The sequence below is a fragment of the Biomphalaria glabrata genome, chromosome 14 (assembly GCF_947242115.1).
Source record: "Biomphalaria glabrata chromosome 14, xgBioGlab47.1, whole genome shotgun sequence".
NCBI classification, from domain to species: Eukaryota; Metazoa; Mollusca; class Gastropoda; family Planorbidae; genus Biomphalaria; species Biomphalaria glabrata.
This window is the reverse complement of record NC_074724.1, coordinates 17,575,291-17,600,873: the sequence shown is the minus strand read 5'-3', so window position 1 is coordinate 17,600,873 and position 25,583 is coordinate 17,575,291. Positions and strand designations below refer to the sequence as shown.

The window sequence follows — 25,583 nt, the reverse complement described above, 5'->3', positions numbered from 1 at the left end:
TTAAAATCAGTTGGACACAGTGTATTTACTTTATGGTCAGAGAGGATGTGGTTTAAGATTTTTTTTTCTATAGTTGGTTTGCCTAATGCTATTAGATCTAGAGGCCTATCGGAATAGCTGTCGATTTAGACTTAAATCTCAATAATAGGTCTTAAGACTATAAAAGTGTGATCTTGGTGTTCCTGTAGTTAAAAAAATAATGTTTGCCGCAAAATGAATTGATTAAAACCACTAAATATTGACCTAACTCACTAATCAGATTACCACTATAAACAGAAATTAAACAGCACCACGTGGCTCACAAAAAAAAAAATCGGAATAACCCCTTTCATAATATTGCATAGAAGCTTTTGGCAAAAGATATTTAATATTTTAAAGTACTGCTACTTTCAGTTGCAAATATTTACTCCCATAACTTCTTGCAGCATCTTACTTTACCCTCTTCAAATGCAGACTGACTAAATAGTTTTTTGTTTTTTTTTTGATAATCAAAGTTATTGATATCAGATGACCACAAAACAGGGATGTGCGATTCAACCCTGACCACAGGTTGAAAAGTTGTACAAATTTTAATTAAACTTTTTAGTTAGTAACTAAAAAAAAATTAAACTGCGATTTTAAGTAAACTTTTTTTTCTAGTTAAACAATGGCCTTAATAATTGTTTTAGTTAAACTAAAAGTTACTAACTTTTTAGTTAACTTTTACCAATCACTAATTACAAACTCGTGGCTCTAGTCGGCCCCGTGGCGTAGAAAGCAATCGTCTGAATCGCTCAAAATTTCTCAAGCAGGGGCGTCAGGCTTTGTAAGTCAATTAGTTTCAGTTGCAGATCAGTCATGGCACTCCTCAGAATCAGTAAAAACAACATTTCAAAATCTGCTTCTCTGTCAGAACATGCGTTGTATCATTCTGTTTTGGAGATTTGTACCCATATCTTCCACTCGCCTTGCAACTGTAATGCGAGAAAGTCTGACGGCTTCATTTGCATTTTTGTTAGCACTAATTTCTTTCATCAGTGCTAGCAAACGCGGTAAAACTTTACATCGAAGGACCCTAGTTTTTCAGGTCAATTATTTGGCAGCTGTCTATCCGCACGTATGATGACGTACTGACGTGACCTCACCTGCTCGCGCGCAGAGCGCGCCCGGTCACTGCCCTCTCTCTCTCTCTCTCTCCTCTTTTAGTACGTTAAATCTTAGATCTATGTAATATAGATTTAGATTTTTTTGTACAAATTATTCTTGGAATAACTATTAATGTTTAGATGGTATTTTATGTTTTTAATTGGGGAATTTTTATTAATATATTATTAATTAATTATAGACCTACGTATCTTTGCTAAAAAAATAATATTATAAATCTAATCATGTGTTAACTGTTTTGTTTATTTTAAATACGTTTTGAAATACATTTGTTTCTGCCCTCGTTTTTTTTTTTTAGATTATGTAATATTATTTTTCTACTTTAAAAATAATTATAATTATTAAATATGCAAGCAAAAAATGTGTATTTTGTATATTTTTAGGTTTGCGGAAATATAGGCACAGGGTCGACGCACTGTCGTAAATCCGTAACTGGATGTTTATATTACGAGTACGCTACAAATGGACATTTCGTTAACCATGACGAGGTTACCGACTTCTGTCTTGAAAGACAAAGGATGTAAATAACGTACTCACATGAAAAACTAGTTTGGGTTTCTTTTTGAGTCCAAGAACAATCGGATCTTACTAAGTAAGCTGATTCCGAAGCGGCAAAGTTAGCCACTGTTCGTGTATCTGAATGCTCCTGTTTTAGGGCTATCTAACAGGGCTGCTTTCTTGTGCATCCCCTTCTTTATGGCAACTTCATTTCTTTCGCTATCGGCGAGGTTCGTACCAGCACGCTCAGTTTGTTCTGTTGTCCATCCTGCGCGATGTTCTCAAACTATTTGTTTATACCTGTAGTCGTCAAAGTTCACTTGCAGACATCTCTGTTGTTTAATCTTGTACGTTTCTTGGATGACAGTGAAGAGGAAGATAATATTTACAACAGACTGACTATCATCATACTCGACAGACTTAAAAAGAGAAAGATAGGGACGGCCCAGGAATATATGGTGCCGCAATTTGGAAGCAGATGTCAAGCAGATGGGCAAGACGTGGGGACAGTTGGAGAGAGTCTAACTTGACTCGCTGATTCTTAAGATGAAGGTTGATGTTTCTCATCTTTGCTGCCACTTGCAGTTTTCTCAATCTCGTAAATGGTCCTGACGTTCCTTGTACTGATGATGGTGAAGGTCGGATAATCCTGGCGCCGAACAGCTGAAACTTCCATCTTCTTCCAGGTCCGCTGTTTGGTATTTCAAGTTCTTTATTGTTTAGGTCAAGTGACCCTAGCATCATATAAGTAGATAAAATTTTTACGGAATAGGCTACTTCCAAATATTTGAGATTTTCTCTACTCCTCGACTAAGCTAAGCCGAAATAAACTAAGATACACGTCCAAAAATCTCTATAAAATGTGCGTTTTCTAGTTTGTGAACCTAGTATAAAATGCAAAGGTTTATAGACGCCAACTAAATTAGGTAACTTTTGGTGTGATTGGAGTGAATGGAAAAATTCAAATCCAGCAGTGCGCGGGGACCTGGGCGGGTGTCTTGGGGGGGGGGGGGCCTGAGCCGTAAGGGTAAACTACAGGGTGCGTCAAAAAAATGGTTCAAAGTTCCTCTAGTCCTGTAGCCCAGATGGCCCGCTCTGAGTCAATCGGCTGGTCGAGCTGAGCTACCAGCATAGGTCATCGACCTAAAGGGTCAATCAGAGAGCTGCTGTATCCAGTTTCAAAGCTCCTGATTTGAAACACGATCCTCCAAGAATTACACATTATGGTATAATGCTGTCTAAGCGGACTCAGGGGGCACTTATAGAATGAGAAGCGCATGGACCACGGATAATAACAGCCTCATTCCATTCAGTGAAGAAGAGGATTAACTTAGATATTGTCTTAACAACAAATGACAGTGAAGAGGAAGAGAAGGATAATATTTACAACAGACTGACTATCATCATAATCATACTCGACAGACTTAAAAAGAGAAAGATAGGGACGGCCCAGGAATATATGGCGCAGCAATTTGGAAGCAGATGTCAAGCAGATGGGCAAGACGTGGGGACAGTTGGAGAGACACGCCCAGAACTGAGACGCCTTGAAGAAGCTGGCTGGTGGCCTATGTCCCATAAGGGGACACGACAATTCGTTCACTGACATTTCGTTCACGACTTTTTATTCACGCGACTATTCGTTCACCAGACATTTCGTTCACCCGACAATTCGTTCACGCGACTAATCGCTCACGGACTATTCGCTCACAGACAACTTGTTCACCGACAACTTGTTCACCGACAGTTGGTTCACCACAAATCGTTCACGCAACTAATCGTTCACTAACAATTCGTTCACAGACAAATTGTTCACAGACAAATCGTTCACTGGATATTTCCAAAAACAAAAAATTGCTAGAGATCGGGCGTGATCCGAAATTCTTTGTTAATTTTTGTTTGTTTGTTGTTAATATTTTGTTAACGAGGACAGTATGTGATAAAAAATTATACTTAAAAGAAAAAAGAGATCTTACAAGCAAGCTGAAACATTTAAATGGGACCTCACTTTACTATAGGTAACATTTTTACTGTCAACATGTAGGCCTTCTTTTACACTCATGTCCATCATGTGGTCTTGTTCGACCTATCCATATTTGCTTATCTTCTTAATAGCGGTCCAGATGTTTAATTAACATACCCATTTTATTGATATCTTATTAACAAAAACAAATTTTATCATATAATACAGACGTTTCTTCAAAAAAGAAGATGATTACGTCCTACGCGTCATGCATTCTGCCAAGTCACTGGTTTTCCTGGCTAGCTAAGACACACTAGTATTTTTTCCACAATCCTTTCAGTGTTTTTACGAGAGATAATTTAGATTTTTAACAATGGTACTAGATTTGGTACAATATATGGCTTCACTGTTCAACTCTGAACGTCACATACTAGATACAGATCTAAGGTTAATACTTATCAATTAAGACATCTAAGAAAAAAGAAAAACTAATTACATATACAACACTAGGAAATATTTTGGTTCCCTATCAAAAAATTATAATTTATCGTAATACAACAAAATAAAATTGTTTCAATAAATTTGTTATTGAAGTCCAAGCAATCAAATTAGTCTACCAATGGATGGTCACATTGAAACAAGTTAACTAAAATAAAAATAAAATAGAACTCCTTTTAAACTTGATGGAAAGTACTATACTAGTGTCTAGTAGATATTTTTAATGTTAACAGATTGAACATGTGTATAGGCAATTTCCAATAAAGTTTTATTACTTCCAGAGGAGCCAGTCTGACTAGCACTCCACTAGGTTTTAACTAGAGTATCCAGATGAATGGGTAGATTCCCGGTAGATGAAAAAAAAAAAAAGAGGGGGGGGGGTGTAAAGGTATATTAAAGGTGAAAGTAAAAATGTTACCTACAGTAAAGTGAGGGCCCGTTTAAATTTTTCAGCTAGCTTGTAAGATATCTTTTTAATTTTTTTTTAAATTTTAAGTACAATTTTTATCACATACTGTCCTCATTAACAAAATATTAAACAACAAAAACAACAACAACGAAATTAAATAAACTCGGATTTGACCTGATCTCTAGAAATTGTTTGCATTTGGAAATAATAGCTACAAAAGTTTTAATGTAAATAAATTAAACACGCGACGAGAATATATAATATTAACAATATGTTACTATACAGTGAACGATTTGTCTGTGAACAATTTGTCCGTGCCGTGAACGATTTGTCGCGTGAACGATTTGTCGTGAACCAACTGTCGGTGAACAAGTTGTCTGTGAGCGAATAGTCCGTGAGCGATATGTCGCGTGAACGAATTGTCGGGTGAACGAAATGTCTGGTGAACGAATAGTCGCGTGAACGAAAAGTCGTGAACGATTTGTCTGTGAACGAATTGTCGTGGAACCGTCCCATAAGGGACCACAGGCAGAGATGAGATGATGATGGCCAACCATGTACATCTAATAATAGGCTTGCAATTCTTTGCACTATAAAAGGTTTGAATATTAGAAAGTTCTTCAACTTCGTACGAGTCAAAACGTTGATTTGGAATAAATAAATAAAAAATACGAGCAAGAGCATTATGAATCAACTGAATTTGCTGGGTATATTGGTGGTTAAACGCAGATATCTCAGGCCCTGCTCAGTCACGGTGAAAGACGGGGCATTTGAATACTTTTGTCCAAGCATATGGAATAAGAAAAGTGCCTTTATCGACTTCAACAGTCTGTAGATGAGAGGCTCAGAGAAGAACAAGCAGGCTTCCAAAGAGGCAGAACATGTGCAGAGCAGATGTTCGTTCTACGAAATATCATAGAACAAAGTATTGAGAACCAATAATGGCTAACGATCAGTTTCGTAGACTTTAAGAAAGCGTTTGATAGTGTCCACCGAGAATCAGTATGGAAAATAGCTAGAGAATACGGCATCCCAGAAAAAATCGTCCAGATCATACAACACCTATACAGTCAGTCTAGTTGCTGTATTAAAACAGAAGAATGAACAACAGTTTTTTAGTATCAAGACAGGTGTGTGTGTGGGGGGGGGGGGGCTGAGCCCCGTAAGGGTAAACTACAGGGTGCGTCCAAAAAATGTATACACACTTTGAACTGTCATAGACAATTTATTTCCAGTTCTACAATGCTAAATTTCAGCACATGGAAAGCTTAATGTGAAGGTGGTTCTGTACCACACACAGTACCGAAGTGGCAAGGAAGTAACTGCAACATGGCGGACGTGCGTTTGAGTTTTGAAGAGCGGAAGCAGATAATTAAGTGGTACTGAAAGTTTGAGAATGTAGCTGCGGTTCGAAGACAGTGGAGACGTGAGTATGATACAGAACCACCTTCAAGGTTAACAATTACACGTCTACGAGACAAATTTGAAATTCACAGAACAGTGTGTGATGTGCATAAAGGTCGATCAGGGTGACCTCGTACAGCTACAAGTGATGAGTCAACAACTGCGGTCTTGGAATTGTTTCGGCGTTCACCTCAAAAATCGGAGGATAAGCTTTTTTCTCATCTACAATGCATTTAAGGCAGTAGCTGGAGAGCCCAAGAGTGTATCAAAGTTTCACGAGTCATCTGAACCTCTCGTAGAAGTTGATAGCAAGATACACTCTAATGGGCTTCTACGATGCAGAAAAATCTGTGATCTCCATGTGGAAGTCATGCCACACAAGAGTCTGAACATTCGATGTCTATGCAACTGAGATGAACCCCAATTGGTGATTTGATTTGATTTTTGATTTGAGGCACATCGGCACAATTTAGGCCATGTCGTGCCTGCATTTCCTTAAGGACTACTCTCTCTCTAAACAACAAGGGCCAGATTCTATACAGTCATATAATTAAAATCAAGGTCTATTCACAGTTAAAATAGTAAAGGTAGTAAAAATTTAAATATTTGGTAAAAATCTAATGTAAATAGCGCATGTTCACAAATTCAGAAATCAGATCTTCGTAGATAGCCCCACTTCCCGAATTAAGCCCAGTACCTTCCCAGGGTCGACATTATTAAATAGTGTTTTTAGATTAGTGGCTCTAAAATATTTCGCCCTGACATCCTGGTGTCTGGGGCAATCAACGAGGATATGTTCCACGGTGAGGCTAGAGTCACAGTACTCACAAAGTGGGGGCTCCTCTCTCTTCAGTACAAAAGAGTGCGTGATGTAGGTGTGGCCAATCCTAAGTCTGGACATGGTCGTGCTACCACGCCTTGTCAGACCCTTAGATGTGGGCCGCCACCTGACATCCGCCACAATCTGCCTGAGTTTACTGTGAGTCTCAGCCTCCCATCGGTTCTGCCACTCTCGATAGGTGGCAGAGGCAATACTTTGTCTCAGGTCCGAGTAGGGAATTTGGGTTCCTGACACCGCATGATTTAGGGCTCTCTTTGCTTCTCTGTCTGCGGCTTCGTTTCCCTCAATGCCAACATGGGAGGGGACCCAGATGAAGGTGACATCCCTACGGTCGGCTGTTATTTGGTCCAACAGCTTCAGGCTCTTATGTACCAATGGGATGTCAGTCTTCATCCGCCCCAAAGCTTGCAATGCAGATTTGGAGTCGGAGCAGATTATACATTTTCTCCTTTCTGATGCTTTTACGGCCATAAGCAATATTGCGTGCAATTCGGCCGTAAAGATGGAGAAGCCATCGGGGAGTCTACGGGAGATTGTTTTGTTCCCAAAGGAGCAGGCACACGCGACCTTTCCCTCCATTTTGGATCCGTCTGTGTAGATGGTGCCACAATCTCTGTAGCTCTCCTGCAGTTCCCTAAAGTGGACTTGTAGTATGCTTGGGTCTGTATTTTCTTTTTTGAAATTGAGGAGGGATAAATTTAATTTGGGTTTATTCATTAGCCAGGGAGGGTTCTGAGGGGTTTCTATTTTAGAGATTTGGTCAATGGGTGGGGTTAAATTTTGGATGGGTTCTCTCATTCGAAGGCCCAACGGCTGTATGACGTTAGGCCTTCGATTGTATAATTCTACCTCTGTGGTGTTAAATATGGAGTCAAAAGCAGGGTTCGTGGGGTTGGATTTTAGCTTGACTATATACTGCATTGCAAGCTTTTTCATTCTTATATCCATGGGGAGTTCTCCCGCCTCCACATGTAGACTTGGGATAGGTGATGTACGAAACGCGCCGAGACAGAGACGCAGGGCAGCATTTTGTATTGGTTCCAGTATTTTTAGGTACGACTTCCTTGCTGCTCCATATATTATGGATCCGTAGTCTAGCTTGGATCGAATTAGACTCCGATAGAGCAGCAGCAAGGTATCTCTGTCAGCTCCCCAGTCCGTATGGCTGAGTACTCTTAGTATGTTTAATGACTTTTGGCATTTCTTCTTAAGTTCCTTAATGTGGGGGAGAAAATTAAATTTGGAATCTAAGGTGAGGCCTAAAAATTTTGTAGTTATCACGACAGGGATCTTCTTTTTGTGTATAAATAGTTCAGGGTCTGGGTGTAGTCCCCTTAGATTACAAAAATGCATACTAACTGTTTTGGAGTCTGAGAATTTGAAACCATTATAGTTTGCCCAACCCTGAATTTTGTTTAAACATAACTGTAATTTTCTTTCTAAGGTGTTCATGTTTTTCCCATAAGTGAGAATGACAAAGTCATCAACATACAAAGAGCACTCTATGCCAGGGGGCAGCGCATTTATGATGCTATTTATTTTAATGTTGAACAGGGTGACTGACAGAATGCTGCCCTGGGGGTACACCCATTTCCTGGTCATGAGTGTCAGAAGCGGAGTTGCCCACTCGAACCTGAAATTTTCGATCTTTCAGGAATTCCTCCACAAAACGGGGGAGGTGTCCCTTAAGCCCCATAAGCGCCAGGTCACGTAGAATGCCATGTTTCCAGGTTGTGTCATAGGCCTTTTCTATATCGAAGAATACAGCTACTAGATGTTCTCTTCTGAGTAATGCATTTCTAATATAAGCTTCCAGCCTTACCAGGTGGTCAGTTGTTGTCCGCCCCTGCCGGAATCCGCACTGGTAGTTTGAGATCACTTTATTCCTTTCCAGGTACCAGACCAGCCTACTGTTAATCATTCTTTCCATGGTTTTGCAGATGCAGCTTGTTAGTGCTATTGGTCGATAGTTAGCTGGGTCAGAGCCGTCTCTTTCCGGTTTAGGTATCGGTATAACTGTGGCTTTCCTCCAGCTGTTTGGGAAAGCGCCTGTTTGCCACACACAGTTATAGACCCCTAGCAGGAATGCCAATGAGGGTTCGGGAAGGTGCTTTTTTTATTTTGGCTGTCAGTCTGTCTGTCCGTCATGTTAATAGCGAGAAAACAAAAACAAAAAAAAATAAAAGCTATTGAAAATCTGAATAAAATTTAATTTCCCTTCCGAAACATCGCATTAGTTTTAAGTTTCTATAATAGATTGTTCCGGCTGTGTATATGTTTATAGTGAGAGAAAATAAGAATTCCAGATTAATCAAATACCGTTAATTAAATTTGTGGGATGGTCTGTTATGAAAATTAGATGTTCCATAGTCTTATAAAGAGATTTTCAAACCATACTTTAGTGTTAGGAAGTTGTTTCCCTTAAAAATCGGAGCATAATATTAACGATAATTAGATTTTCTAACGTTTTAGCTAGAAAGTTAAATGTAGCGTAAGAGAGAAGTGCGATTTTACATAATAAAAATATTTTTCCTAAAAAATCCGTTTTGTGTGTGTTTTTTGTCCAGGTATGTAAGTAGTTATTCGGCACCTGTGCTTCCCACCCGCAATAGAGTACAACAAGGGGACAGGCCATCCAGATGTACAGAATGAGCCCGCCAGGGCTACACAGGTGCTATACTCAGCTGCTGCATAGGACATGTGTCCGATACAGCAGCTCCCTGATTGACCCTACAGCCACCGCCCTCCAGCATAGCTCGGTAGCTCTGCATGACCAGCCGGTTGACCCAGAGCGGGCCATCTGGGCCTCAGGTCTAGGGGAACTTGGAGCCAAAGTATTGTGTTGTGGTGGTTTATCCTCAGATAGCCACCACTCAAACACCAGGATCTCTTTATCCCCCCTTACCCGTCATAGTCCACGGCAAACGGACTGGTCTAGGACGTAGTGAGATTTTAGAGATAAGGAGACAGAGTGATGATCAATGAAGGCAGACTGAGGAAAAGACGAGGCAGACACAATGACAGAAAAGAAGTAGGGCACTTTTTAGCTCCAAAAGTGCTAAGGAAAGAGGAGCGCAGTTTAACGTCATGTCTCGGGACGCTATTTGACTAGAGTAGCACCTTTATTAAAATCACTTAATTTAGAAAGCCTTCAGGATAGAAGACTCAAAGTAAAGTAGCAATTATACATAAAACACTGAACCATAACCTTCAAATACAAAACAAAATCTAATAAAATATTCAGAAAGATACAAAGATAAGGGTACATTCCTTGTCCCATATGCTAGGACAAATTTGTACAAATGCTCCTTCTTTCCTAGTGTTATTAGAGCATGGATTGGATTGCCTGAGCCAGCCAGGAAAACCTTGGCAGAATTTAAGACAGTGGTTCCCAAACTTTATTGTCCCGTAGACCCCTTTCCATGTTTTCTGGTTTTCGGTAGACCCCCTGCTCAACTTGCACATTTTTGCAAATTCATTAACATTTTTTTAAACAAATTTCTAACTGTAGTGAGTTGAGGAGTGAAAAAGTAATTTAAAACTACACAACTACGGATATTGTGTTTCATATACGAATTTGTTGTTCTATGAAGTAGTCTTTCCTAACATTAAATATTAATTAATTAATTAATATGCCTTAAGTATCATTGTAAAAGGTTTCGCAAAGAGCAGTTGTTCGTGTATTTCTTGATCTTTCACGTGTGGCTCAAATATTAAATCTGCGGAACTGTTTTCATTAACAGGAGAAGGGTCGAAGGCGAGTAACTGGAGCCTAAACCAGTAAGCTTTGAGCAGGAAGGGCTCATTAACCTTGACTTGCTACCCACCTAGCAGACGGAAAACTTAACTCAAACCTCTGTTGCCTTGCTGCTATACCCAAACATGGGTAAGGTCTCATTGGTCAACCCAAGAAAATATAATAAAGAGACGGTGACCATTAGCGCCATGTATTCCTGGGCCGTCCCCTCTTTCTCTTTCCTTGGGGGTTTCAGGTTAGGGCTTGCCTTGTTATGTTGGATGCAGGCTTGCGAAGGGTGTGAACTATCCATCTCCAGTCTCTGAAAGATATCTACTTCAATGGGCTTTGTTCTTTGCCACAGTTCCTCATTCGAGATCTTGTCTGGCCAGCTGATCATAAGAATCTTCCTCAGGCAGGTATTGATGAATACCTGGATTTTTTTTCATGGTGGTGATGATGGTTCTCCAGGTCTTCGCGATTTGGAAGCAGATGCCAAGCACATGGGCAAGACGTGCGGACAGTTGGAGAGATTCGCCCAGAACCGAGATGCCTGGAGGAATCTGGTTGGTGGCCTATGCCCAGAAGAGACCACAGGCATAGTTGAGATGAGATGGTGACCATTAGACAGTTTGTAGCACACAGCGCTACACCTTGTCAGACCAAACTGTATTTATGTCTTTTGCAATGATTTACATAAAAAGCTTTTAATTTTATAACTCATGCCACCGAAGCGACCCTGAACTGTATTGTCGCTTAAAGAAATTCTTTTAATAATAACAGATGTAGGTTTGTGTAAAACGGCTGGTAAAATCAATGTTGGACTTTGCTGTTAAGAAATCTTGTAAGACTCTCACAAACCATCATCTCTTTATGATGTCGAACAGAGATTTTGTGGGCCTATTTTGAACTGTGAGTGTTCAAAAGTTTTTCAAATCTTAATTTGTGTCAGGGTGGCATTGTCTCAAATGATCCTCCAGCGTAAATGGTTCATATCGTCATAAAAAAGTCACTAAGGCAACTGCTTGTTTGACTAGGAAGGAAGGAATCCCAATTTTAAATAATTAGTGCTGTACTGTCTACATTTCTTTTTTTTTCTTCTAAATATTAGTTACATGTAGACAAAATTAAGCTATTTAAATATGTATTGAAATTGATTACAACAATTTTTCGTTTGAATAGCAGGATAAATATTTAAAGGATTAACGAAGGTACAAATTATATATTAGTATATGAAATAATTACAATAATGGAATGTGAAAATTAAGTAACTCGACCTGCTTAAATGAAATCTATTATCGTAGACCCCCGTGGACATCTCATAGACCCCCAATTTATTTTTTTACTTTCGTAGACCCCTTGGAGGTCTTCGTAGACCCCTGGGGGTCTATATAGACCACTTTGGGAATTACTGATTTAAGACATTGGTTAATATGCATGACTAGATGCATGACGTGTAGGACTTAATCAACTTATTTTTTTAAGTAATATCTGTATTAGATAAGATAAGAAGATAAGGTCACAGCTGGGTTAGCTTGGCAAAGTAAAACAATGCAATATTCCTTAATTTTCAAAATCAAGGAGATAGCCAGAATCATTAGAATTGTTAATTATTAGTAATTTATTTTATTGTATATTATATACTAATTAATCTTTCAATTAATTTTGTAAAGAATATTAACTATTAAATTATTTGAAAAAAAAACAACAACAAAACAATTATTATATTTTATATTAGTCATCAATGAATCCTCACTCTATCAATTAGATTAGATCTATGTAATGAATTCTTAACCCTTCCTCTCCTAACTGATGATACCATCATTGATTTGATCTCATTAAATTAAATTAATGTTTGATTGTATAAGCTTTCCTTTGTGTTCTTTAAAAAGAGCATGCATTTCACTTTAATTCTATACGTACAAAATAAAACACTTTCTGATAACAATTGAAAAAGTTTTTTAAGCTTAATCATAACAGGGGAATGAAATATTAATGAGCAAAATGAAGAATTTCGTCGTAATGTGAAAAATATTATTATTTGATGTGGTACAACTTTTGAGGTAGTTATTTGATTTTTTAATAATCATATTTTATATAATCATATTTTATATCAGTGATCAATGAATCTTCACAGTTTCAATAAAATATTTTTATATGTAAGGAATTATTAATTTAACGTTATTATTTGATATTCTGATAAAATTTTGAGGTAGTTATTATTTTAACTTGCAGATTGTATATGCATATATATATGCATTGTAATTAATATTAATCAATAATATATGTGAACTAAAACCAAGACAAGCTATTAAATACTGAGATATAAAAGTTAAACTAGAGATGTATCAAAGTAGACTTCAGAATTATTTATAAAATAATGTTAATAACATAATCACATGATCACTAGATGTAAATGGTACTCACATTGAAAATACACAAAGCTTCTGGATATATTTTTGATGTCATACAGGTTATGGAAATATTTGTGTAATTACTGGTTAATTGTGTATCAAAACAATTGACATCTTGTGCTTTGGCTGAAAGAAAACATGAAAAACTATATATTATTCAATAGCTAAGCAAACAAAAATAGAATATTTACATATACAACATATAAACCTATTTTTATACAGTATCAGTTAACAACAATATTGTTCAAGATGTTACTTTGAGGATCTTCTTTTTTCTTTTTTTTAAGTCTAAAATTTTAGTTTTTAAATAAAATGCCATATTTAAAAAAAAGTGAAAAATAAACAATAAACTTTTTAAATATAACAAATGTCAAAAGTTTCTATATATTGTTATAACCCTTCCTTACACTATCAGTGAAAGTGCAAAAGAGCACTCTAAGTTAGGAACTAGAGTTGAAAGAAATGTTGGCGTTGTAGAAGACAAAAGAGTTCAGCTAATGTCTGGGACTTATGAAGAAACTGTGCTCAAGGCAGACTTTGTTGTTTTACATTTGTGATGTCCTGTAAAAAAAACACATATCCTCATTGAGTTGCCTTCCTTTAGATTATTACATTGGTGTCAAAGTGGGATTATAGGTGACTCAATGGAGAAGTAGAATTTCCCATGGCATATATGAAACTGCTTAACGAACTTGATTTGAAAAAATTGAAACAAAAGCTCCAATGGCAAGGATCTAGATCTCAACGAGAAGTATAAACAGACAAAGAAGAGAGAGGAAGAAAGAGATGAGTTCTGTAATGTGCCTTAAGCTTTTGTTTCTGATGTGCCTGCGAGGAGTACATCAATCATCCAGACAGATCAAGACAGTTTTGGGTCTGCATCCAAAACTGTTACAGTGGACCTAAGAACTCAAAGGGAAACTCAAATTTTCATAACTACACACTGGCATTTAACAAGAACTGAAAATGCATGGCAGAGAAGATACCTGCAAAGTGTGTGGTGAATGAGACACTTGCAAACTGCATGGCAGATGGAATACTTGCAAATTGCATTGCAATGGAAATACCCACAAACTGCATAACTAGCTTCATGTGGGACAGCAACTTCTACTGAAGAAGACCATTGAACAGTTTTTCTAATGCTGTTTTTAGAACAATGGCCATGGGAACAACAGCAGTGTCCACCACTATCACCCTTTGTGTTAAGTGGCTTGCATCAGGGATGGCATTTATTGAAAAGACAAAGTAATGATCACATCATCTCACTAACTGGAGGAAAAGAAAGCACTACCTGCAAAGAGAAGAGAATATGTCTTTGTCATCTGATGTTCCCACCAATTGACCTTCTTCTAACAAACCTTCAATTCTCCGACAGTGTTTGGAATAAATACTGGTAAGGAAGGGAGTAATGTAATAACCCTGCGATATGCCACCATTCAAATTGCATAAGGTAGGCTCTAAGTTCTGCACTGTTAAGAACTAGACTAGAAAAGAAATGTTGATATTATAAAAGACAATGGAGTTAAGCTCTTGTCTAGGACTTATGAGGAAGTTTTGCTCATGGCAGACATTATTATGTGTTTCTGATGCCCTGTAAATAAACTTGTATCCTCGTTGAGTTGCCTTCCATAAAAATATTATAATTCATATATATATATTGTTATAAACCTGGTGGTGGCAAAGATGGGGGTAGCAGTGTGTGTGTAGTCACGTAGAAACAAAATATCTAAATTTATATATTTATATATATTCACACAAATAATCTCTAATAATTAAGAAATCATATGAATATAATATTTAGATTTGATATTATTTAAATATGTAAACACACACATTATCAACATAAAAAAAATGGCAATATAGTCATTTTACAAAAAAGAAAAAAAAAAAACTTACCAATAAATGTAACATCTTCAGTATGATTAAAAATACTACCATTAGAATATGTATATTTACATATAACTCTTTCAACTAAACGTCTTTGTGTGATGCTTGTTGAATTAAATTGGAAGTAATCTCCACTGCTATTAAACACAGCAAAACCTCCATTAGATAAACTACCACAAGGTTTTTTATCCTTTATACATGAATATAGTTGTTGTTCAGCATTATTGATGATTAGATACAAATCCACATTTGAAGAATCAAATAGTGGACAGTACAATGTAATTAAAACATTTTCTTCAAAATATATCTGCAGTGCATCTGAAAAAAAGATGTTTTTTAATGTTAATAAAATGTATCATGATAAAGCAATAAATTATTTAGTCTCAGTTGAAATTGGTTCAAACCAAAAAGAAAAAAACAACAATAAATTAAGGATATAACATTGTACCTCAAAGAGTTAGACCATACAATAAACATACATAATATAATAAAAAATATATAATAATAAATGAAAAACTTTCACGTATTTCCCCATATTGATGAAACTATAAAAAAAAAAATCAAAGAAAGCATTAGGGTTTATTAAAAATAAATTTCAATAAATCAAATAAGAACTTAAAACTAAAATATTATTTAACATTGGTTAGGCCAATAATAAAATGCATCCTCTATTTGGGAACCCTCAACTAAAAAAAAAACATTAAGAAACTGGAACTGACACAAAATAGAGCAGTGAGATTCATAACAAATGAATATTCACATTTGACTAGAGTAACACTGTAGTAACCTAATGAAACACTACAAGAAGACATGTCTTGATCCTAGGCTTTATTGAACAAGAATGACAAAACAGTTTATGATAACACAGTACACACACACACAAGCTGACCTGGACACTGAGACATTTTGACACACAAGAACAGATCAGTTCACAACATACAATAAGAACATAAATAAACAACATTCACCCCCCATTTAGTTTCTATTTGCTCTACTTCTGAGATTATACGAGTGCTGTAAGGGCGTATCTCTGGCAGGTGATTTTGTCCATTTTCAATGGTGTTTTTCTATGCTCTTAAAGCAGGTGGAACCATATTTTCAGCAGATGTATCCATGTCACTCCTAGAAGCCACTGAGTGTTGGGAGACACCAGACGAAGTCTCAGTGTTACCAGGAGCCAATTGATGTTGAGAGTCCTCAGAAGATGTCTCAAAGTCTCTTGGAGCGAAATCATGTACTACGTGCCCTGAAGATGAGTCGCCTCTCTGAGTCAAATGGTGTAGTGAGACAGTTTCTTCCCATCCATTTGGAAGACGTATATGGGCATAGTATTGATTAGCTTCAATGACCTCCACTTCATCTACCAGCGGATCATATTTGCTTTGCATCACATCCCTTCTAATTAGGACAGGCCCTAGAACAGATAGCCAGGTCAGCAGAGAGACACCACAGGCAGACCTTCTTTAGTCTTTCATGAGGTGTCATGTTTGTAGCAGTGCATAGTTGAGATCTAATTGAATGGAGAGTGTCATTTAGGGCTAGTTCCCATTGTGTATTATGTAGCCCTCTTGACCTGACAAGATGAATTGACTTCCAGAGAGTCGAATTAAGTTTTTTCTACTTGCCCATTCCCTTTGGCATTATATGTGGTGTTTCTGCTTGTTACTATGCCTTTATCTCTGAGAAAAGATCATACCCTTCAGACATGAAGGCTGCTCCCTGTTCAGAGTGTAAATACGAGGGCATCCCGAAAATGCTGAATAGGTATGTGAAGCATCTAATTACTGTTTGAGTAGACATGTCAGGACAAACATATGCAAAAGAAAACCTAGAGTACTCATCAATAATTGTCAATAAATATTAATTTTAGTGGTAGAAGGGAGTGGTCCATTAAAGCCAACACTAAGTCTCTCAAATAGTGATGTGGCTTTTACTAAGCTGCCGGCAGATGGATGATAAAAAAGAGGTTTTATCTCTGCAAAGATTGGGCAATTGTTTGTTACAGTTCTTTTTTCTGCAACTGCATAAGGGAGATTCTTTGACCTAACGAAATTGAGCATTTGCACTATAGCAGGGTGGCAAAGAGTGTTGTTCTTTCAAAGACGTAGGGGTGGTTAAAGGTTGTTGCAAAGTAATAACATGCAGAGGCGGACTGACTATATGGGCAAACAGATAAATGCCCTGTGGGCTAACACCAAATGGGCCAGTCTGGTTGCGACCAAAGAAAAAAATAAATATTTAAATGCAGACAACTTTTTAAAAAAAGTGACAGCAGCAAGACACAGCAGCTCAAACACATATTTTTATTTTTTTTATTACAACTGATTTTGTTTGAAATTCAAGAAGAATATTTTTTTAAATTACATTATATACACTGAACAACTATGTATTATCATTTGCAAAATTTTAGACCATACTTTTTGCTATGCACGAGAGGCAATGATTGATGTCTTCAAGGTTGTGTTTGAACTAATCATTTTGCTGGTAGGCATGGACATTTGATGGCACTTAAACTTGTTTTTCCTCCTTCCTTCCCCCATTTTTGATGTTTCCATTGAGAATCATAACGAAAACAAGGCATGAGAGAGGTTAAGTTAGAAAACATTGATAATAACCCAGGAAAAAAAATAACAGAAAATTAGCTCTTTAACAATACTTATTAAAAATTAACTTTAACACACACACAGCCCAAAATTGCAAACCACCCAACTTATTCAAAGCCCAATATGGGTACAGAATTCTACTTTCTGCGATTTGAAAAAGTAAGTTTTCTTTTTGTTTATTTTTATGAACATAGATCTAAAAATACAATTAATGCTTAAAATTACACACAAAAAAATTAATTAAAAAAATAAATCTAGACCTAAATCAATTTTTGTACAATTATAATTGATTATAATAATAATTATAATAAATTATAATTTATGATTAGTGTGAAGTTATTAATGTTGGAAATTCTTATAATAATTATAAAAATTTATATACCGCTTTCACATGAAATATTTAATGAAAGGAGATTTAACTTTGCATTTTCAGAAAGTACTAGGATGAAACAAGAGTTTTTTTTTACATTAAGTGCCTCTCTAACCGTTCTGAATTCTCTAATATTTTAATGGAATGGGTTGCCTGGGTCAGCAGTGAAAACCAATGACATAGCATATTTTAAGACACAGATCAACATGCAGGACTTGATTGACACTGTCAGTATCAATTTAAAATAAACCTAAGTCTATGCCTGTAAAGCCTGTGTCAACTATTAGATAGGAATTTCCCCATGATGTAAGCAGACACCTGTCAATCTTGTAAAGGATTAGCAGCACTTTTCCATGACAAAATTTTAGGAGGTTTTTTAAGGATGAAATGTATTTCTAGAGTAATCTAGACATTAGATGTATCGAGATCATTAAATTTACTAAATTTCACGACGTTTTCATGTTAGGTGTGAATTATCTTCACTAGATTTTAGATCTTCCTCTAGACTCTAGACCAGCGGTTCTCAACCTTTTATGCTCGCCGACCCCTTTTACAATCCCCAACTCTGCAGTGACCCCCATCCCCGCACACACACATACAGCAATAGAAGAGTAGACAACAACAATACACATTTTCGATAGTCTTAGGCGACCCTGGCAAATCGTCAATCGACCCCAGCTTGCTGCCCAATGCTCCGAAGGCGCAGGAGGACCTAAGTCTAAGTAAATAAGTAACCCCCTTTCCAATACAAAAACTAAAACTATTTAGCAAAACTATCTAGTTACTTTAAAATTAGTTAATAAAATTATAAAAACTTTTTTCTGTTATCTTCCTTTCAATAAATTATTTTTAAAAAATAAAACATTTGGGAAAAGGGTTTGACCTAAACACAGTTGACTGGGAATAAGATTTCGACCTTATTTGACCCATATGTAAGTAATAATAAAAGTAAATAGAGATCTATAGTAGCTTCTTATATTAGGCACAGCTCATCGAATTCTCCTTTAAGAAACACGTCGCTTTTTTTGTTTATAATTAATTTGTTTTTATGTTTGGAGCTAAAAATGACGTTTCGGGACAGTGCATGTCCAATTTTAGATAAGTTCCTGAAATTTTGTTCCGCTTTTCCAAAGCAGATGGCAGTTTTTTAGATTCTCTGTAACCAAGTATGTAAAGCTATTGTTTTAACCTCCCCCGGCAATTCATACCCATATAAGGGATGAAGGCTATATTATGAGCCTGTTTGATCGTAGGCTGGTAGATCTATCAAAATAAGCTTCCAAACATCTTTAGAAAGACATTCCAATCACATTCATACTGTTAGCTGTTAAATAAAATTAAAAAAGGGGGTGTTTCAATGAATAATAATGAATTAAACACATTCTCCTATAGTGCACAAGGCAAAATCGTAATAAGAAATATTATTGGGATTAATAAATCTATGATTTTTTTCAATAAATAAATGTGACCTAGATCGAGATATCTAGAATATATAATTTATGAATGAAAGAAAAAGTGCGGGCTGCTAATTTGAAGCCTGAGACCATGCCCACTGCAGGTGATCACGCCAGGCGAGCGCTGGTGGTGAGGAGAGGTATACACTAAGCGTGTAGTGTCACAACCTATCATACAGGCAGTGGAGGGAAGGGGGAGAGAGTCATGAAAAGAATTATAAGCATCTATGTCTATGGGAGGGAAGGGATGTTAAGGTGTAACAAAACTAACATCCAAATTATGAAAAGAAGAGGGTCCTTGGATGGGAATTAAAAGAAAGAGACAGAGAATACATGTAGCCTAGTTGAAAATATCATGTTTATTAAATTATAATAATTAATTTATAGATATATAATTATATAGATTTATTTCTGTCTGTTTCTACACATAGATTATATAGGTAGGCATATATATATATATATCTAAAGAGAGAGAGAGGGGCACACTATAAATACATATTGCAGAAGTGAATCTACTTCTTTTAATACAATCTAAATAATTTTTAATTAACACAGAAATAATTTATTAGCAATAACATAGTGGTGTTTCTTAACGGTGCTCAATGTGCGCTAAAGGAGAAAGCACAAAAACTGCGTTTATTATAGGAGCATGAAGTGACCTGATTTATTTTAAAATAAAATCTTAACTATGAGTGGTAATTCAAAGAAACACAGCTATTTTTATAGTCCTTTAGTTGCAGAATAAGAATCTGCTTTCAGTTTTTTTGTAAGTTAAACCGTCACCAAATAAAAAAATAAAATGAAAATTTGACCTAGTTCCCGAATACGGTGTGCCTAATATAAGAATCTACTATAATTATTTTAATAATTTTATCACTGAGCGCCCTACCTAATGTATATACTAGACTTTAGTAGAGTAAAAACTAAAGTAAAGACTTTAAAGTTAAAAGTAATAAAATTAAAAGAGTATTTCTAGATCTATTTAGACTTATACTACTTACTTATACTTATAGTAAAGTTATAGATCTACTCATCTAGTATTCTAGTATCAGTTATAGAAATATAGATCTAGAGTAACTTACATCTATCGAAAACCTTCGTTTTAAGGTACTTATCGAACACCCCATTGTATTTTAAAAAATTCTCCTTTATTTCGATGATTATGACGAAACTAGTCTATTCCTATTGTGCATCGTCCATTTCTTTATAGTTAAGTTATATTTAGTTTCATTTTCACCCGAGGATTATTTTTTTACTTATATTCAAAGTGCATTGGTAATATTGGTATATAAATTTCACTTTTTTTGACCTCTTGGGAAGAGTGAAGTGAGTCTCGGGTTAAGGGTATTTTTTAATGCCAATGATGCTTCAGCTCAACAAAACCTATATAATATGCTTCTAATTAGGCTGAGAAATATTTGCAACTATTTTCTTTAAAGAGTCCTTTGCTACCTAAACATGAAAATTGAGGTTTAAAAAGGGGGTGTTCGATAATAGCTGTTTTTATATAAGCAATCTCAGCTTCGTAAGATATCGAACGCCATTTTAATGTTAAAAATAAACATCAAAGGGATATAACCCAAAGAAGACAAAATATTTAAATTATATATTTTTTAATTGTTATTTTTTTAAATAATGTAATGCAAAGTACATATATAAATTACCCATGTGTTACAATTTGTATCAGCTATTTGTGGTTTACCGTAGATGTGCTATATTTTTCTAAGTAAATAGATTTACATCGATATGCACTAATTGTACCCATTTTAAAAGCTTGATTTTATGACACATATAGTTTGATGCTATTATCATCGTTGTGTCATCACAGGAGCAATAAATATATAACATAACACAGGAACATTGAATTTAGAATATATCCAGTTGTGTTTTTTTTTTCAGATGCCCCATTCTATTAACTTCTGAATTATGTTATAAACAAATACCTGGCGCATGTGCTTGATGTGGTGAAGAGATATTAATAAAACGAAAGGGCTAAGGGGGAGGTATAGAATATAGATATGGTATTTTGAAATAAAAATGTCTTTGGGTAGGTAAAAAAAAAAAGGGGGGGGGGAGGAGAGAGAAACAGTCAAGACACTGTATCAAGAGTCAAGAGATCATCAATAATTGATCGACCATTAAAATGTGACGTCAGCCTCAAATACATAGTCAGTTGTGCTTCTCGATCTAGACGTGTGGCGCAGGGTCTATAAAATTATATATATATATATTACCATAAAGTATGATAAAGCTCATAATGCGCTACAAAAACACTCATTTGAAACATCACAAATACGGTATACTCAAAATAATAACAATAACACATTTAACCACTCTCTTATTCTGCATACACCCCCTTACCAGCGCTTTCTTCTTACGCAATTCCCCTCTCCAACATTCACACTTTTTCAGTACAATAGTAAAGTAACAACGTAAATTTCAAGACTCAATCCAAACGCATAGCCACCAGACTAACACACAACAAAAAAAAAAGGTCAGTGATAGCCCAACACACAGGTGTAAAACAGGCCACCAACACGGCCCCAAAACATTGTTCAAGTTGTAGTAAGAACAATGTTGAGGGGAAAGGGGGAGGAGCCATCATTCGAGTACCTACGTCAAGCCGCTAATTAGGTCACAAACACTAGGCGTGATAGATATATAGATATGTTGTTTGTGTGTGTGTGACAAATGAAATACTAAGCATGCTCTAAAATACGGTGTTGTTTTTTTTGGTCAACCAGGTGGTTTAGGGAGGGCGGATCTATCTACATCTATAGGTAACACAGCTCGCAAGCTACCATAGCTTTTCAGCACCCCCCCCCCTCCCCGCCCAGATCGAAAAATATTTAGCACTGACTTTTGGGCTGTTACATACACTGAGCGTGCTAGATCGGCGTCTAGTTACGTAGGGCCGCGTACCGTATGTTTTGTTTTTAGGTCAACCAAGTAAACTGTTGTGTCCTGCAATTACTTGGGGAGCGCGGGATTATCTATTGGCTACCAAAGCTTATTAGGCTCTCCCTCAAATAAATAATATCTGGATTTAATTTATTAATGGCCTTATGTCTCAAAATAGCTTAGACCTAAATAAGTACTACGTCTACGGTAATGCGTTACTGGGCTTAGCACCGTCAGTTTCTAATTCTAAGCAGAGCTGATCTGATCAGTGATAGATTCCTTCGATGAGGACCATGTGAAAATGACTAAAATCTGTCTGTCTTGACATGGCGTAGAAAGAAAATGATATAAATAAAAAAAATATAGATTATAACACTTTTGAAACACCATACTTTTCACAAAATTTTAAGATTATAACACTTTTAAAACACCATACTTCTCGTGTGTTCGATAAGTTCTTAATATGTTCGATAAGATAAGATAAAGGTAAAAAAGTGTTCGATAATTTAAGCTTTTGAAATCATCAACCTGACCCACTTTAACATCAAATATATAGTAGATTCTTATACCTGAACACCGACTTACGGGAACTAGGTCAAATTTTTATTTTATTTTTTTATTTGGTGACGGTTTAACTTACAAAAAAACTGAAAGCAGATTCTTATTCTGCAACTAAAGGACTATAAAAATAGCTGTATTCCTTTGTATTACCACTCATAGTCAAGATTTTATTTTAAAATAAAGTGGGTCACTTCATGCTCCCATATTGAACGCAGTTTTTGGGCTTTCTCCTCAATTGGACAGTGAGCACCGTCATTGTACACCACTATGTAATTGCTAATAAATTATATCTGTGTTACTTAATTTTTTTTTGATTGTATTAAAAGAAGTAGATTCACTTTTGCAATATGTATTTATAGTCTATTTCCTCATATACTCTCTCTCTCTGTCTCTCTCTCTCTAACTCTATAATATTATAGAATATAGATATATATATATATATATCGTTTATAGTTTATTATTTATATACCTATGTAATCTATGTGTAGAAACAGACAGAAATAAATCTATATAGATTATATATCGATAAATTAATTATTATAATTTAATAAATAAGATATTTTCAACTAGGCTACATTGGCTACATGATACATGTATTTCCTCTGTCTTTCTTTTAATTGCCATCGAAGGACCCTCTTCTTGTTTTCATAAGTTGGATGTTCGTTTTGTGACACATTAACACCCCCCTCCCTCCCATAGATGCTTATAATTCTTTTCATGACTCTCTCCCCCTTCCCTCCAATGCCTGTTGGCAGTGTTGGATAGTTTGTGACACTACAAGCTGAGTGTATACTTCTCCTCACTGCCAGCTCATCTGGAGTGATCACCTGCAGTGGGCATGGTCTCTGGCTTCAAATTAGCAGCCCGCACTTTTTCTTTCATTCATAAATTATATATTATAGACATCTCGATCTAGGTCAAGCTTATTCATTGAAAAAATCATAGATTTATTAATCCCAATAATATTTCTTATTACGATTTTGCTGTGTCCAATGAAGGAGAATGAGCTGAATTCATTATTATTCGTTGTACACCCCCTTATTAAATTTTATTTAACAGCTAACGGTATAAATGTGATTGGAATGTCTTTCTAAAGATGTTTGGAAGCTTATTTTGATATGCCCATCAGCCTACGATCAAACAGGCTCATAATATAGCCTTCATCCCTAATATGGGTATGAATTGCCGGGGGAGGTTAAAACAACAGCTTTACATACATGGTTACCGAGAATCTAAAAAACTGCCATCTGCTTTGGAAAAACGGAACAAAATTACCGGAACTTATCTAAAATTGGACATGCACTGTCCCGAAACGTTGATTTTTGCTCCAAACATAAAAACAAATGAATTACAAACAAAAAAAGCGACCCGTTCATTGAAGGAGAATTTGATGGGGTGTCCAAAATATAAGAAGCTACTATATATAAGTTTAACTATGAGTAGTAATAGAATAAAACATGTCTATTTTTAAGAAAAATGGATGAGGAGTTCACAGATACAATCAGTTTTTTTCTAGGTCTAATTTTTACGGAGATAAACAAATTCAAACATAAAAAATGTCGGCGAATGAGCTTAACTTGTTCGATAAACGTAAAGTAACGTAGATATAGAGTATAATAGAGATCTACCTACCAGTTCCAGTACCTCCCAAATAAGGTGTAACAAAAAAGGAAATAATCTGCATTAGCCAATGCAAAATCATTTTGGCACTTTAATATTAGATAGATATATATCTAAAGACCCTAGACCTATAAAGTATATTTCTAAGACAAGAGTTGGACTGTTTCTTCCATGATTAAATTATTTAGATCTAAATCTACTTATGATAATTACGCCATCCTTCTATATAAATACATAGATCTATAACATATGTATACGCGACAAAAAAAAACTTAGTGTTTAACTATACAGATCCCCAGATTTTGAGTATTCGCACATTCCTTTGTTGGTGTAACCATCGAACTATACTAAGGGAACGACGACTTCTATGGGTTTTTTTTTTTTACAAAGCCGTATATAAAACAGGTTATTTGCGCATGGTCTCGCGCATCCTGGGGGTTGTTCGTAAATGAGGTCACGCTCTAGGGGGGAGGGGGTCGAAAAAATGTGACAAGGGTAGTGATTTTGTGACGTCACAAATTTAAAATTAAAGAAAAAACACAAATAAAATATTTTGTTATCTTCAAAAATCTTCGAAAAATAATAACATTTTTTAGGTACTCATCTCAACATGAACTTCTCAGGTAGATTTATTCTCAAATAAAAAGCATTGAAAATATAGAGATATTTCGGTCTTGTTTTAGGAGTTCAACTGAACACATCATGTTGGTACTGCCGACTAAAAATTTTGCGTTGTTCTTCTCAAAAATAATAATCTTAAATTTCCGGAAAAAATAACGACGTCAACGTGTTTTTTTGAAAATTCAAATCTCTAACCTGAAAAAAGTTAAATTCATTTTATTTATCGAAAGATCAGCTGTGACATCGCATAAAGGACTTTAATTCATCAACGAACATTCATCTGAGAATTCTTGGGGGAGCTACCACCTTCTACCAAGCGCGTCCCCAGGTGGCGGATAGGGGAAAGACCCTTAGATATAAGGGTTAGCTGTTAATAGCAAATAAACAGCCGCGGACCAACTGGTTTGCAGTCATGGAGGATGAGGTGAAGTATTCCAGTGGTTAGAATATTTACTAAAAACATCTCAGAAATCCAGGGAAATGATTGCAAAAAGCGAGTATGGGGCGCTCTAACTCTAAACCCGGGTAGATGAAACACGTTAGCTAGGGATAGCAGTTCGTGTAGGAGAGAAAACTCCGAAAATAAACACCTGCTGCCTTGCAGATGATCTTGGATGATCAAAGGCTATGGGAGCACACCCAGAAAGAAAAGCAGGCTGAAGT

At 36.0% G+C, this 25,583-nt stretch overlaps 1 protein-coding gene across 2 annotated transcripts in view; it reads right to left on the bottom strand.

Annotated features, from left to right (window-relative positions):
• Positions 1-24,529, bottom strand: part of LOC129922668 (uncharacterized) — a 116,158-nt gene extending 91,629 nt beyond the window's left edge. For both annotated transcript variants that reach the window (XM_056009382.1, XM_056009383.1), the window contains exons 1-3: positions 24,312-24,529; positions 14,800-15,108; positions 12,917-13,029 (exon numbers count right to left, since the gene is read on the bottom strand). In XM_056009382.1, the coding sequence (XP_055865357.1) occupies positions 12,917-13,029; positions 14,800-15,108; positions 24,312-24,381 (492 nt within the window). In that variant the 5' untranslated portion in view covers positions 24,382-24,529. The remainder of the gene's footprint in view (positions 1-12,916; positions 13,030-14,799; positions 15,109-24,311) is intronic.
• Positions 24,530-25,583: the final 1,054 nt, after the last annotated feature.